Here is a 16,627-nt window from a genome sequence, read left to right as displayed (position 1 = left end):
GTCCCCCGGTTATTTAACCATTCATGATTGGATTTCGCCTCAGTACATCAATCGATTCATAATGATCAGCTACAAATTGTATGCCATGTGTTTTCTTTAAAATGACCCAACCTCCAATTAAGGGGGGGGGGGGGGGGGGGGGGGGGGGGGAGGCCAACTATGCGACAAAGACTTTTTTCTTTTTCTTTTTCTTTTTTTTTTTTTAAATATAAAAAAAAGGAAATATGGGGCAAAGACATGCAGAAAGCAAAATTATTGCATATATGTGGATCCGGTGGCATTTTCTTGGATGGACAGATTGTTGAAATCGGCTTGAAAAATGAGCATAGGTCTTAATTGGGAAAACCCAACTGTTTGACAAGTACATTTGATTCAAAAAAATTGCTTTTGTTTATTTTAGTTTTTTTTATCAACTATTTTATTTATTGAGCGGTTTTCTTGATATTTATAATTGTTTATATCTCAATGAGACGAGATCGGTGATATACTTTCTTTCAAATGTAACTAGAACATAAATTGGCTTTTTTACCTATCAGCCATGCCTAGCTAATGAATTCATCAAGGTGGTAATTGTGATAAAACCATGAGATGACCATTGTCAAAAGCTTCTATGGTGACTCCATGAGTTGACAGCTGACATATGAGCAATCAGAATGACCAATCATTGGAAGATCAAGATTCTAAAGACCCAATCGTTATTCTTTTAAAAAAATAAAAAAATAATGAGAATAAAAGTTTGAAATATGGCGATGAACAGACCTATGAAATCGTTTCTAAGTTTATTTCATCAAAGGATGTGTACATGATTGACATGGCCAGATAGGAACTCATTATCTACTCCACCAATAGATAGCCAATTAAACAAAAAAATCTTTCCATGAATGGGCTTTTTGATTTTGTTATTCTCCCAGATTGAAGGTCAAGGTCATGGTGCTGTGTTTGACTGCAAGTATTCACCTGATGGTCAGTTCTTGGCTGCTACAGACTCGCATGGGCATCTCTTGCTCATGGGTATTGGAACCAGTGAACGGTGTAAAAAGGTATAGTGGAATTAGATTGCTTCACATGCTTTTTAATTAAGAATTTCCATTCTACTAAATTTGTAAACAATTATGTTCATACATTTTTTAATGACTAATTCAATCTTCATAGATTCATTAGTTCACATTTGTAAGATGGATTGAATTAGTGAATGAAAATTTGACAATGTCAAGAACTTTTATTATATCCAACAAATCTTCAGTGACCTACAATGTAGTTTTCTTGACAATCATGATAATAATGCAGAGTGTTCACATTCCTTCAGATACATCCAACAGTTTGAGCCAATTGAAATGCTTTAGTTGGAACAATAGATTGATATAGATTGTCTTCATAAAATGCTCTCTTTACATGTTTGCCATATTCCTTGGAAGATCATTCCTAATCTCTATATTTTCTATCCTCTTTCAGACACCCCAGCAGCTATTTTTTCACAGTGACTACCGTCCTTTGATTCGTGACTCAAAAGGGTTTGTTCTTGATGAACAGACTCAATGCCCTCCCCATCTCATGCCACCCCCTTTCCTGGTAGACATCGATGGAAATCCTTATCCACCAGCCATACAGCGTCTTGTGCCTGGCAGGGAGAATGCAAAAGCCTCTAGTCTTGTACCTCATATAGCTGTCAATGAAGCAGGTTAGACATCATTTTACCCTGGCCTCATCCCACTCTTTTGCACACTGCAAAATGTTGTCTTTGCTCCAGCTGCAGAACTGCAAAATCATCTTTGATTAGATATAGTTTGTTTTAAATGAAAATTTGGTGCCTGACTTAATATGTGCCTTTGAAACGTTATTAAAGTTTGCCAAGGGCAAATCAATTTTTGATGTTAATAAAGTTCCTACTGATTTTTTTTTGATTTAAGTATCATCTTTTGGACCTTTTATTATACAGCATTTTCCTGTTTTGTTTTTCTCCTTTTGTTTTAAAATATCATTTTGGGTAAATTAAAAGCTATCTTTTTGAGTCAAAATATGCTGATCCCGGTTGTATTCTTCTTCTTCTTCTTCTTCTTCTTCTTCTTCTTCTTCTTCTTCTTCTTCTTCTTCTTCTTCTTCTTCTTCTTCTTCTTCTTTTGCAAGAAAAATAGTATCTGTGATTAGAGAGCTGTTTTCTTATAGAACGTATTTCAAGTTCACCACACACACACACAAACACACACACACACACACACACACACACACAACTAGACATTTGCAACCAAAAAAAAGTTAAGTCTTAGTTTCCTCATTTTAATTGGTTATCAGTTTTGTGAAATGCATTTTACCTAACCGAACAGTTCTTTCTCTCATTGAAATACCCCCCCCCCCTCCCAACACACACACACACACACACACACACACACCTAACTTAGTAGTAAATTTGAAGTTGTTTTGATGATTTCAGGTGAAAGTGAAGTTGTAGGAGACCGTGAAGTCCCAGATCAAGCCATTGAGAGGGATGATCAGAATTATTCTGATACTGATGTTGATGTTGAAGACTCTCCACATCAGCGACAACCTGGCTCTGTGGCAAACAGAGGAACTGTCAGGGCTAGCATTGACATCATGATTGAACAGCTGCAGAGGCAACAAGATGAGCGGTTGGGTGTAGAAGTGGGGGGCAGTGGTCAGGGTCACGGTCAGGAAGCAGCGAGTGGTGGCCAAATCATGTCTCCTCCTGGTCCTTCCTTAGCTTCTCCCCCAACCACACCTCGGGGTAATGCCCATGGTGAGTATTTGTATTTAAGGCTGTTATAGAAGGTATTTTTGGGAGAAATATTATCAATTATTCAGTTGAAAGTTTAGTTCCAGTTCAGTGAAAAATAGATTTGATTTCTAAAAACAAGGAATTAAGAATTCATATTTGTTTCTCTGAATGCTTCAAAGACCACTTTGATTTTAGTTTCATTTTCTGACTAGCTACGGAGAGTGTTAAAAAAATTCAAAATTTGACCTACTTGCCATACATGATAGTTTAAAATTGGGTGTTTCTGTTCACGTCCATATAATTAAATATTCAATAAATTCTTTTATAGGCCGTGTTGGAATGCGTAGATCTGGAGAGATTGAAGGTGTGAGGCAGTCCCGGGCCAGTATTTCTGTGAATGCAGCTGCTCCAACTTCCAACAAGGAGGCAGAGTTTGGAAAGGAGAGAGTGACAGTCAAACCTTTGAGCGAGGTAGAACTCAGGTATGTTTCTTTTTACAATTTGAATGTCTTGGAATTCCAAGTTTTATATTTTCCATTTTAAAAAAATGTTTTTGTCTTTTTTTTTTGTGATAGAAGATGATATTATTTTCCCTTATAAAATCACCTATCTATTTTATATTATATGTAACTGTTGGGTTTTTGAATATGTAATGCAGTTTATAAATGTTTGAATGTTTTGCTCACGATGGAGATCCTATGACTGTGCCAGTATGCAGCTTTTCTTTGGTTTCAGACTATATTCTAGGGTGGATTGCTCTTTGATCTGCTTCCGATCTCTTCCGATTTGACTTAAATTTTTACTTTACCATCATCTTTCTTTTTAATGGTGATGAAATGTCATTAAAGTGTTGCATATGCTGTAAAACCCGTCAAGAAACACAAATTGCAAAATTAACAGAAAATATCCTCAGAGTGACACAATATTATTTCAGAAATGTTTAAAGACTTTTAAATGAATTAATGTCTTTTGTTTTTGTTCTTTTTATATTTTCAGGATGTCGGAAGAAAAGAGAACAGCTTTCTCAGAGGAAGAGATAACAATATTTGTGAAGGAAAGGAAGAAAAAACTGATCTCTCCAACTGAGGTGTGTTTATGTTTGTTTATATATTTGTTTTTTATTTGTAAAGGACTCATTATATCCTACAATTACCAATTCTGGAACTTTTTTTGGTTTGTTTTTGTTATAATACTGTGTGCTAGTTTAAATTCGTAATTCTATTCTAAACATTTTAAATTCATCTCTCCAAATATTGCAAATAGAAAATGAAAAACCTTTAATGTCTTTTAATCTCAGTTGACATCTGCATCTATTGCCAACAATAAAAGGCGCCAGAAAGGAAAGAGAACAGCTTCAAATGTCCAATACTTGGAGGACATTCCTGAAAATGTTGAGACAGCTCGAAACAGGTTGACTACTCGGGCATTATATGATACGGAAGAGGAGGTAGGTGTTTTATAAGGACTGGAAATTATCATTTTATTTTTATAGTTACCACACTCCAATGTGTCAGCACTAAGGGCTTTTAAAAAAAAAAATGCAAATCCTGCGGTAAAGAAACAAGATAAAGAGGTTGAGGTGGCAGAAATGAGGATGTTGATATGGTCACTTGGCTGGACAAGAAAAGATAAAGTGAGAAATGAACTTTATTCGAAGGTTGACTGAAGTGAGGAATGTATCGATAAAGATGAGATAAGATAGAGATGGTTTGGACATGTTAAGAGACGAGAAAGGGAGTAGGTGGGAAAGTATTAGATATACAATTAGCGGGAAAAAGGGATGTCTGAAGATTAGATTGATGGATAAGGTAAAGGACAATATGAAAGAACTGGGCAGGAAGATGATGCAATGAACTGGTATGCATGGAGATGTGGCATTCATTATGGCAACCCTGCAATATGCAGGATAATCTGAAAGAAGAAGAATACTATATTTACTTCTAAGAAATTGTAGTATGTGCCGGCTGGGTGAGGTGTGAGGAGGTTATCTTTATGTTTTAACTGAAATATATGGTCAAAGGTCTAAGTCGAGGAGAGCTGAAAAAACTTTCATTTTGGATAACACAGTTTTAACAGTATTTTTAAAATAATCATTGTTGAATTCAGATTGTTCATGAGTTTAATTTCCTATTATTCTTACCATGATTTTATTTTAAATGATGAAATGACCATTTTAAAAAACGCTATTAATTTTCATATTTCAGGAGGTTGAAGGAGCATCTGACTCATGGCATAGGTAAACAGTTTTGCAAATATATGTATAATAACAGATACTAGTAAACAATAATGAAACTTTCCAGTTTATTTCACAATGGTAAAGGATTAAGCCATCAACTTTCTTTGAAATACTGAAATATGCTACTTTTCTTTTTTATTGTTGATTTGATAAATCTTAGGGGTCTTTATCTGTTGCTCATGATTTTTTTGGGCAAAATTATCCTACACTTGATAGCTTTGATAGAAAACAAAAATATGGAGTATTCTTGCAACCAAAATTTAAAACCACAAAGTACAAAGGAAAGAAAAAATAGTTTTCAAAAGTTAAGAAAATAGAATTAGAATGCTAAATATATATGTCCATAAGGCAAGTAGCCTTGTATAATAGTGGTCGAGCTGTTATACCTGTAATCTAAGTAGATGATCAGTGCTCAAATCATGCAATCCCTTTCCAATCTTTGAAATAGTAGTGCTCAATCCCGGGCCTATTTAGACACATTACTCAAATAATCCTGTTGCTATTCGGCAATGTTTGAAGTCTGAATTTATTTTCTCTCACCCCTGACCACCCAGCAGTGATTGGATAGCTGGGCCTGTTTGATTTGGCAGAAAGTACTTTGCAGTAGACTAGCATCCTATCCAAAGGATAGCATGCTATTGCTATCGTGTGTGTGTGTGTGTGTGTTTTTAACACTTTAAAAACTGTGATAAACTCAGGCTCCTTGGGTCTATTGGCTCAGAGTGTTGCTCATATAATATAATAAGTTCCCTATTTTTAAACATTTTGTGTGTAATTTATTTCTTATTTTGCAGTGACAGTAGCGATGATTATTCAGATTGGGTTGGGGATCAAGGAAGCAGCAATTTGGAGCCTCCTAAGCGTCGTTCTCAGAGAAAGAGGAAAAGACGTTACTTTTCATCTTCAGAGGATGATGAGTCTGATGATGGAAAAGCAGAAAATAAGGGTCACGTTGTGAATCTAGATGAAGTGGAAGAAGTAGAAGCAGAAACAAGTGATGAGAGCAGCAAGGAGGAAAGAATGGAGGATGAAGGAAAAGAAGAGGAGTCTTCGTCTTCACCAAGAAAAAGAAGTAGAAGGAAACCTGGGGTGAAAAAGCAGCAGCGAAAGGTATTCAGTGTTAATGTTAATATTAAAGCTATGTTTTGAGATATTGTTTACATTCTTGTTAAGAGTTGTCCAACAAAAACAAAATCAAATCTCTGTATACTTCCTTTTTGACATTTCGAAATGGCTTTTAATCATTCTGACTTGAATAGCAAATAACTATTAAGCTAGGGTACCATTATTATGTTAGAAGTATAGCAAGTCAACGTTTGTCATTCTCATCAGTTTTTATTTCAATCAACATATCATTCACCAGAGAATGTTTGACACCTGGCAACACACTTCATTTTTTTTTTGGGATGTCTATACCCTATTCTATTTAGTCCCAATTGTTTCATAGAAAGAATATTACATTTGATGGAATCAAAATTATTTTAAAACAATTCTTACCCCCCCCCCCCCCCCCCCCCCCCAAAAAAAAAATGTATGAATGACAGCCTTGTCCTAGGTCACCAAGAAAGAGGAAGGAAGCTGAAATAGAAAGAAGCAAAGAAATGGATGAGAAAATGAAGCCTTCAGATTGGATCACAACTGTATTTCCCAGAAAAGCTCCATTTGTACCGCAGATGGGGGATGAAGTGATATACTTCCGCCAGGGTCATGAGCAATATCTTCATGCTGTGCAAAGGAAAGGAGTTTATGAAGTGGACTTGGATAAAAACCAACCTTGGCATAAGATTCCTAAACTAAGAGTAAATATTCATCACTCCCACCTCACCAACCTAAATCTTTTATCCCTCTTTTTTTTCTTTTTTTTTTCTTTGTGCTCTTCGCTTACAAATCATCTACTCCTTAATTTCAAATTTAAAAAATAAAAAAAAGAAAGAAAAGCGGGTGACTAAGAAATGAAATCAAAATAAAATATTGTTTGTGTATGAAAGTAAACATTATGTACAGTCAAAGGGAATTTTCAATATTATGATAACATACTTAAAATTATGTTCATAAACATGGGGAAATTTGAAATGCATAGAAATTGCAGTAGTCTATAAAACTTTTTTATCTTCTAAAATGCATCGTTGGGTAACCAATTTACTTGCACTGTTTTGGGGTGTTCACTCAAGTTGTTGATTTTATAATGCACTTTTCTTCCTATTCTCTCTAGATTTTTTTACATTCATAATTCAGCAGATTATCGATTTATGGTGATAAAAATGAGACTGGTTCTCTCAGCATCTCATATACAAAACTTTGACCATTCTTTTATTTGTCAGGCCCATGAAGTTGTAAAGATAGTCGGCATCAAATGGTTGATACAACCTACACGCTTGTGTTGCTTGAAGCTTGCTTTTCTGGATACCGAAACAGGCAGATTGACAGGGAAAAGTTTTACAATCAAGTAAGGCTGCCTTTATATATTATTAGCCATCTTTATATATGAAATTTTTATATATGAGCAATTTAAAGGATTTTTCTGTCAATGATACTGATTTTATAGTCTCTAAATTTATTTAAATTTCAGTTTGAAATTTCTTTTGATTTATTTTTTTAATTTATCTTAACTGATAAACATAGGTATCCTTTAATAAAAAAATCTTTCTTATGTGAAGTATTGGTAACTTATTTTTACCTCTCTTATGCTGAATATTCTTTCTTTATGTAATTAGCAATGTGTTTTATTTAATGAGCTCTCTCACTTTTAAAAAAAGTGTTACGGTTCTCTTTTACTTTTGGTAATCAGAATCTGCGTTTTATTTTATTCTAAAAATATCATAAGTTCAAAATTATCTTATTTAATATTTGAAGGCATATTGCCTATTTGCTCTGCATATTGATATGTTATGATAAAGTTAACAGATGGAAATACATTTCATCGAGCTCTAAAAGGACTTGGCTCTTGTTTGTATAGCACATAACTTATGAGCTCACTGGGTGGGGTTCCTGACCTCCCATAGCGGGCAGAGAGGTACTTGCTGTCTACTATCCCCCTATATCTGTTTTCCAACTTGCTTTCTGTCTTTGTCTTGGAATGAGATTACTTGGTTTTGTCCTGGCCTTAGCTGGATTCCTGGCTGGGAGGGAAACAGTCAAATGCAAAGTTATTGTTCTGTGTAAATCATCTCTCTGTTATGTATTATTATATTTTGTTATTTTGAATGTATAATTTAAGCATTTGAGTGTTTTCCTCTTTGTTGGATCGTGTGCTTATGTCTGGTTGAGACTTATAGGTGATCTCAAACTAATTACATTGGTGGTATGCTCTTGGATTCTACATCTGATCCCTATTTGTTCCCAGTTCCCCTTTGTCTTACTTTCTCTTGGGTGCTTTAATTTTAATTCCAGAACTTTTTACTATCCCATTTTCTTCCTTTGTACTGGCGCTGATATGACCTAAATGTGTTGCAAGCGCCGTAAAACCCTTAAAAACAAAACAAACTTATGAGCTCAAATTTATTTACAATCTCTTCTTACTAGATACCACGACATGCCTGATGTTATCGATTTTATTGTTCTAAGGCAGCACTATGACATTTCTGTGCAGAGAGGATGGAAACAAGGTTAGAATGTCTGCTATTGTTGATATTTTTTTTACTTTGTATGTTTGCTCAAGCAAGATATCACAACTATGAGAGGCTTAATGGTGACGGTGTTATAGGGGAATGGTGAAAGTGAAGGATTGTAACGGAAATATTAGGAAGGTTGTTGTGATGATGATGATGTTGTTGTTGTTGATGCCGTCTTTGTTTTTTTTTTTTGTTTTTTTTCTCGATGGCCATGATGTTACTTGTGTGCATCTGTGTGAGAGTGTCTATGTCTTTATTGTATTGTTATAAATGTGTAACCAAATGACAAATTGCCACTATTTTGAGGACATAAAGATTTATTTATTATTATTATTATTAATTTTCAAGAGAATAAAAAAGCCAATATTTTCTATTTTTCATATTATATGTAAATGTATCCATTTGCCCATATATGAAGTCTGTGACGGTCTCTCATTTCAGATACATCTCTCAAATTTCTCCTACATATTTTAATTTTCAATTCTATGTAAATTCTATGTGCGGCTATGTGGTCTTGTGGTATGACACTCACTTTTGGATCGGGAGGTCCTGGGTTTGAGCCTTACTCGGTGCATAGTTGAGTCCTTGGAAAAGGCTCTTTACTCACATTCTCTCACTTGCTTGGTGTAAAATGAGTACCTGGCTGTTAACAGCTTGTATCTGTCTGAAAAAATTGTAATATCGCCTAACAGGCGTCATGTCTTGTCCTAAATCTTAAGTGTTGCTGTTGACCAGGGACCTCCCTGCAAAGTGCTTTGAGCATGTTTATTGCCCTAAAAGCTCTTTTTTTTTAATATTTTTTTTTTCAATTAAAAAAAATTATTTTAAATTTTCTATTTTGTGTGTAGTGTACTTTTTCCGAGCTTTGTATTTCTGGACTCTTAGTGGACAAAAATAAAAGGGTTGACGTTCAAGTCGTGGTTTTAATATTCTTTCCTGATTTCTTTTTCAAGGTTCCAAATTCAGATCCATGATAGATGACCAGTGGTGGCTAGGGGTGATCAAATCAAAGGAACCCATGTCACCTGAATTTCCTGACAGTCTTTTCCAATGCTTCAATGTGCAGTAAGTTTTAAAGTAAATGGTTGTTCTGAATACCTAGATAATGTGGTCAAATGGTCGGTTGAAGAGAAAGAAGAGATAAGTATTTGCTTTTTGGTCTCAATCACATTTACAAGAGGGATTTTTCTATCAGTCATCATGCTGAGTCAAATTATAAAATGGGTTTTACAGGTGTGTATGAACTTAATGAGGAAAATTGATCAAAATGGTGTTATTATATTTCAAAATGGGCGAATTATTTTTAATTAATTAAATGGCATTTTCATATAATATTTATTTATATAAGATTGGTGATCAAGCTGGCCCTAAAATCTAGATTTTGATTTTTTAACGGAACTTGTTGAGGAAAATTGATCAAAATGGTGTTATTTTACTCAGAAATGGGCAATTATTATATTTAATATTAAACTGGCAATTCATATAATTTATTTTATTTATATAGATCTGCATTTTGATTTGATGGAAATTTGATATTTCTTGAATATTTGATTATTTATTTTTAAGTGTATGTTTCTTGTTTGTCGAATTTGAAATATAGGAATTGATTATTGGTGCAAACAGTCCCTGTGCCCCATGATTGTTCTGAGCAAATGTTTAATATGAGAATAGTTCACATCAAAGCCTATAAAAGCTTCAATTGAAAATGACATATTCTAGATTTATAATCTTAACTTTTGCCTGCTGAGAACAATCACAGTTCAGGTCTACTTTTCAATCTACTGGAGCATTTATGTCTCTTTGCCTTTGATGTTCAAGATGACGGCTACAGGGATCTGAGCTTTTCAGCATGAATATTATAAAATCTCATTTAAGACTTTAGTAATTTTGTTTTACTATCTTGATAATTTCAGTTGGGACAATGGAGAATTTGAGAAATTAAGTCCTTGGGATATGGAACCTGTTGACAATAAACGTAAGTTTAACTGAATAAATGGCATTTGGTTTTACAAATAATAGCAGAAGAGCAGATATGAAAATTTATGTGAATAAATCTCTCCAAAAATGAATGAATGAAATCGAGTATCTTTGTGTTCAGTACTTGGTTAATTCACGTGTTGGTCGTATTAAATATTTTAGGAGGAGAATCATGATTTCCTGTTTACCCATCGAGAATGATGATTTTCTATAGAAAAACCATTCCTGATCAGCTTTTTTCCATCGCTATAAAGGCTGCTGAATTACATTCTCTCATGATTTCAGGTAAACCAAGTGTTGTAGGGGGCGGTGTTAATGTCACTGCTGATGAATACAAAGCCTGGCTTTATCAGCCTAAGAAAACAGAGTGGCCATCGTGTGGAAGAGAGGAAGATTCTAGGAGATTGGTGGATGGCATCAGTTCCTTGATGCAGCACTCTTTTGCAGAACCATTCAACACACCAGTAGATCTGCAGCAGTTTCCCACTTATGCTTACTTTGTCCCATATCCCATTGATTTAAGCACAATTAAAACTCGACTGGAGAATGGGTTTTATAGGTATGTACAATTTCTTTATTATTTTTTTTCAGTAATAAAACATTTCGATTACCAAGGACTCCAAGTCCAATTACTCCAATATAATATTTATAGAAAAATAAAAATAATTACACACACTATTTTTCTTTTTATTAGTTGCCTTTACAAGTCTCAGATAATAACATTTTAACCAGCTAGTCGTTTATTCTTCTTTTTTTTAAAAGAAAACATCAGAATTACTTCATCATCATTTCTGATTACAGTTGTGCTTTTTAGAAATTTCAATAAATTTTGCAAGTCTAATTCACATTTTTTATAGTCTCTTTATTTAATTAACCTACAGAATTGCCCAAGTTCACCTTTATTTCACATGTCCATACTCTTTCACTTGAAGTTTTAAATTTTACTTATAATTTTCTTTCCTATCAACTTTAGACGTGTGACAGCTCTACAATGGGATGTTAGGCTGATCCATAGCAATGCCATCATATTCAACGAATCTGGCAGCAAGATTATTCAGATGGCTGACACTGTTGTCGAGACAGTTCTAAAATTTATAAAGTAAGTCCTTTGATGATTACGTGATTTCAATGAGTTATCCAGATGCTATAACTATACAGAGATAGTTAATTTCTTAATTCATTTTTGTTCATTGCTTTCTTTCATAACAGGTTTGGTTTGGTCCTTTTGACTTTCAGACCACTGTTGAGATTTTAAAAAAATTGTTGAATTAATTTTCTTTCCAGGATTTCTGACCTGAATAACGTCAACTACCATACTAGGAATATTATTTTTTTTTAATTTCGCATCACATCGTCTTCTGATATGTATTGATAAACCTATTCATTAATTTTATTTCAGAGACCATGACAGTCAAGACCCTCTCCCATTTTTATCTCGGCTTGCTCATGATGTAATGAAAGGTCCAGCTAGTGATGATGATGTTCCAGCTGTATCGAACAAAGTAGGATATATTTATTTCTGATCTCAATATATTCCTTACTTTTACCATCATTCTGGGTTTTTTTTCATTTTTTTTTTTCATTCTTAGAGCTTATGGAGTGTTCTAATAACGCTTTTGTGCATTTTAAAAACTTGTATATATTCATAGTTGGACAGTTTTAAAAAGTTTATTGCAAGTATTTTTGGAGATGAGTATTTTTGTTTTCCTAGCATGACAAATCATCCAAAACTGCTTGTGTTGTGTATTACTTTTAAAATGATTTTAAGACAGATTTCCTCTAACTGATATCCAATCTTTATTCTTTGATAATACCACAATTTATCAGAGCAAAGGCGGTGAGAGACGAAGGAAATCATCCAAAAAGACAGCCAACCCCAACCAGTGGCTGGAGCAGAGTGAATCATTGCTGGCCATGCTGTTTGAATGTGATGACTCAAATCCCTTCCGACTGCCTGTTGATCCAGTGGCTTATCCTGTAAGTTGGGTCCTTAGTGTAGTCAAATATAGAAGCTTTGTAGCGTTAATTTTGATATTATTTTTTTTCTCCATTTCTCATGCGTTGTACACTATACCATACAATTGATGTTTGTCCCATCTGTGTCAAAATTTCATGTAGATGTAAAAAATATTTTTAAAATTTTAAAAGCCTGAAAATATGCGCAAATAGCTTTGCATTTGTGAAGAATAGATATCAATCTTCAGTTCATTTTTGACAAATAGAAATATTTGTTATGGTAGATTTTATAATATAATAATAAAATAGCAATGAAAAATTACATAACCATGCTTTATGCCACGGTTATCAAGCTGTTTTTAAGTGTTTTAACTCTTGTAGATAATAATAGAGGTTTGTTTGGTTTCTTTAACACAAATATTATTCTACTTACAGGATTATAATGACATAGTGAGAAATCCGATGGACTTGACTACAGTGCACACCAAACTGGCTACAGGGCACTACGGAAATCCCCTCGATATGTGCAAAGACATTAGGCTCATATTTTCCAATTCTAAACAGTACAACACCAATAAACGCTCAAGGGTAAGAAAGAATCCATGTATGTGCTTTTTGCTCTGATTGTTGTGCTTTTTGCTCTGATTGTTGTGCTTTTTGCTCTGATTGTAAAACATTTTTAAAAGTTTTATTATTTTACAATGACGTCAAACAAGATATAAAATTATTTCCTAAATGTGCTTTTATAAAATTATTTCCTAAATGTGCTTTTTTCTCTGGTTGTAAAACATTTTTAAAAGTTTTATTATTTTTCAATGACTTCAAACAAGATATAAAATTATTTCCTAAATGTGCTTTTTGCTCTGATTGTAAAACATTTTTAAAAGTTTTATTATTTTTCAATGACTTCAAACAAGATATAAAATTATTTCCTAAATGTGCTTTTTGCTCTGATATTGTAAAACATTTTTAATGAGTCTTATTATTTTTCAATGACTTCAAACAAGATATAAAATTATTTTCTAAATGTGCTTTTGCTCTGATTGTAAAACATTTTTAAAAGTTTTATTATTTTTCAATGACTTCAAACAAGATATAAAATTATTTCCTAAATGTGCTTTTGCTCTGATTGTAAAACATTTTTACAGAGTTTTATTATTTTTCAATAACTTCAAACAAGATATAAAATTATTTCCCTATTTACAACAGAATACACGCAATCGTCTCATAAGCATCATCATCTCATTTTTCAGATTTACTCGATGACTCTTCGCCTGTCTGCCTTGTTTGAAGATCAGATCAGTCAGATCATCAAACAATGGAAGTCCACGTTACGAGCCAGTGGCAAATTTCAACGAGTTAGAAAGTAAGTTGGCTTGTGGTCACATATTTTAAGGAACTGTGTTTTTAGTCCACCAGTGGACTGAAAACACAGCTGTGTATTCAGTCCACTGGAAATAAAAATATTTTAAAAGGACCAAATATCGTCGATACTTGCCTTTATCGATACTGACGACATTGATACTGAGTCTATTGTAGGTTAGGCATCATCAGAAATGGACAGGCTTGAAATTAATGGCAATTTGATGGCTTAATAATATCATTTACAGCGTTTTATTTACTCTCGGAAAATCTTGATTGAGAGTTGTTCGAAATCGGGCACCCGAAATTCTTACCGTGGTTGTCAGATAGCCATTGGCCTGACCAATATGGCCATAATTGGCCACACAGAGAATAATGTTTCTATAATTAATTTAAAATTAACATTTATATCTATGTTTAATTTTTCCTAGTCCGTTAGAATTTTTGTGATTATCAAAACCGATGATTTTTCCAAGGAGATCAGAGTTTTAGTATTGTTTGCCCAAGCAAGGTTCTATTTGGTCAAACTTGCGATTTTTAATGAAAGTTTGTTTTTACTTCTCAAGGACAAGCAATTCCGCCCCATCCCAATCTTCATCTACCTGGTCAACACTGACGTCAGAATCTCTCCTAGTCACTCAACCCTCTACCTCAGGTATCTCAGAACGTAACTCAAGGGATGTCAATAGACTCAACCCATCTCAGGCAGCATCATTAACAACTGGCAGAACAGGTTAATTCTTGACTTTTTGATTCTGTTACTTATGCCTCAACCTTCCCTCTTCCCCCCCCCCCCCCCCCCCCCCCCTCCTTACTTTTTTATATTGTAATATTTTTTATTTTGGTGTTTGCACCACTCCCTCTCCTTTCTCTTCTCTCTTCTTCTCCTCACTCTCTATCTCTTTCTATTTATCTCTCTTGCTCTCTCTCTCTCTCTCTCTCTCTCTCTCTCTCTCTCTCTCTCTCTCTCTCTCTCTCTCTCTCTCTCTCACATACACCCACACACACACACCCACAAACATAAGCACTTGTGCATACTATGAATGCTTTGTGCTTGTTTTTGAGGGCTTATTTAAATCATGTAACAGGTATTAACTGTGTTTATCTTCGGCATTATCCATGTCATTATGTAAAATTGTGAAATATTATGAATGATATGCAAAGTGTTGCAGGGTATCTGACACAAATGCATTCTATTTTACACGGGTGGATTTTCCTCTGCTATTTAGAGGTTTATTGTTTTGTTTCATATTGACACGTTTTGAGATAGTGATAGTGATATTCCCAAAAATCTCATATGAGGCCCACTACTTTAATATTTGGATGATCTCTGGACGTTTATATCTTACTTATGTTTGGATTCATTTTTTGTCTTTCTTTTCTGCCATACAAAACTAATTTTCAGTTTTCTCGTATGATCTTACTTACCTTCATCTTGACTTAATTGATAAGAATAAATATGAATAACTATCAAATGATGCCCCAAATTTTGTTTTTAAATAGATAAAAATAAAAATAAACAAGCAAGTTAGAATGAATTGACTCTCTGAACTGCAATTCACTCCAAAACTTAATCAGGAGGGAAAATCAAATAAGTTCCGAAAGGTAATCCTATTTGAGTTTAAAAAAAAAAAAAAGATTATAGTATTGCTGTGATGTTCTATGTATTTAAGTATACTTTGGGACTTGGTGAAATTTGGCAGCCATATAGTATTTTGAATTTATCAATCATCATCATCATTGCCTTTTTCACCCTGGGTCGGGTATAGGCCACAAACAGTTTCCATCCTTCTCTATCCTGAGCTAACTTTTTTTATCTCATTCCATGTCTTATCACTTCTTTTATAGTGGAGTCATTCTTTCCAAGGGTGTGTCCAATCCATCTCCATCGTCTTATTCCTATTTCCTCTCCCACTGGTTTCTGCTGTGTTCTTTTTCATACTTCTACATTTTTAATTCTATCCATCCATTTTATCAATAAGTTGTTGGTAATCTTATTTCCTAAAGGTATTTGTACTATTACATTTTCAATGAGATACTAAGCTGCTAGAAACACTAAAATATAAATAATTTACTTAATAATCAGATGGTCGGCAGAGAAATATTTGGCACTGGTTTTTGAGTAATGTGTTTGTTTTTATTGTTTTTGTTGGTTGAATAAGAGTTTTGGGCCCAAAACATTTTGTGTTTGGTATTTTATTGTTTTTGTCTTTGAAGCTGTTATTTTCATTTTTGTTTATTTCTAATTTTCAATGTTTATCCTTCTTTAGCCAATCTGTCGCATCCATCCAAGAAATCCAAAGGCAAGGCAGCAACGGCAGGTGTAAGTAGTGAAGAAAATGAAGAGGATTCAGACGCTACCATTGTAGATGGTGGAGTAGCTAACAGTAGCAGAGATGACAGCGGTGATGACACTGAGATATGTGATGATGGTGATGATATGGCAATAATGGTGAACGGTCATGAGCTGGCTGAAGATGACAGCGACGATGATGAAACTGAACCTGATGATGTAGATTATAAGCCTTCTTCTCGGTGTGTCAAAGGAAAGAATGGAAGAATTGGCCGGCTTCCTAGAAACAAGGGTAAGGTTTTTAACAAATCATCTTCCTTTTTTTCTTTTACCTATCAAAAATGGTGAGAGAACAAAGTTGTTGGATATACTTTACAGGGCGTCCATAAAGTCTTTCCCCCAGTTTCAAAGCTATATTATTCTAATGTGTCTAGATATTTGCATTAGGTTTTCATCGTCTT

General features: G+C 34.0%; 1 protein-coding gene across 1 annotated transcript in view; it reads left to right on the top strand.

The window, feature by feature from the left end:
- LOC144967101 (bromodomain and WD repeat-containing protein 3-like) overlaps positions 1–16,627 on the top strand; it is a 35,627-nt gene that overhangs the window by 11,911 nt on the left and 7,089 nt on the right. Inside the window, exons 14-34 of the mRNA XM_078903938.1 lie at positions 912–1,040; positions 1,453–1,678; positions 2,429–2,752; positions 3,060–3,213; positions 3,728–3,818; positions 4,029–4,178; positions 4,936–4,967; positions 5,762–6,077; positions 6,512–6,766; positions 7,289–7,413; positions 8,490–8,572; positions 9,532–9,643; positions 10,492–10,553; positions 10,841–11,114; positions 11,529–11,654; positions 11,955–12,057; positions 12,383–12,532; positions 12,947–13,099; positions 13,765–13,877; positions 14,440–14,606; positions 16,144–16,458. Coding sequence (XP_078760064.1) covers positions 912–1,040; positions 1,453–1,678; positions 2,429–2,752; positions 3,060–3,213; positions 3,728–3,818; positions 4,029–4,178; positions 4,936–4,967; positions 5,762–6,077; positions 6,512–6,766; positions 7,289–7,413; positions 8,490–8,572; positions 9,532–9,643; positions 10,492–10,553; positions 10,841–11,114; positions 11,529–11,654; positions 11,955–12,057; positions 12,383–12,532; positions 12,947–13,099; positions 13,765–13,877; positions 14,440–14,606; positions 16,144–16,458 — 3,460 coding nt within the window. The remainder of the gene's footprint in view (positions 1–911; positions 1,041–1,452; positions 1,679–2,428; positions 2,753–3,059; positions 3,214–3,727; positions 3,819–4,028; positions 4,179–4,935; positions 4,968–5,761; positions 6,078–6,511; positions 6,767–7,288; positions 7,414–8,489; positions 8,573–9,531; positions 9,644–10,491; positions 10,554–10,840; positions 11,115–11,528; positions 11,655–11,954; positions 12,058–12,382; positions 12,533–12,946; positions 13,100–13,764; positions 13,878–14,439; positions 14,607–16,143; positions 16,459–16,627) is intronic.

This window comes from Berghia stephanieae, chromosome 3 (assembly GCF_034508935.2).
Source record: "Berghia stephanieae isolate SIO BIC M18660-M18661 chromosome 3, UCSD_Bste_1.3, whole genome shotgun sequence".
Taxonomy (NCBI): Eukaryota; Metazoa; Mollusca; class Gastropoda; order Nudibranchia; family Aeolidiidae; genus Berghia; species Berghia stephanieae.
Note: the sequence above shows the minus strand (reverse complement) of the source record. Positions and strands in the feature narration are given on the sequence as shown.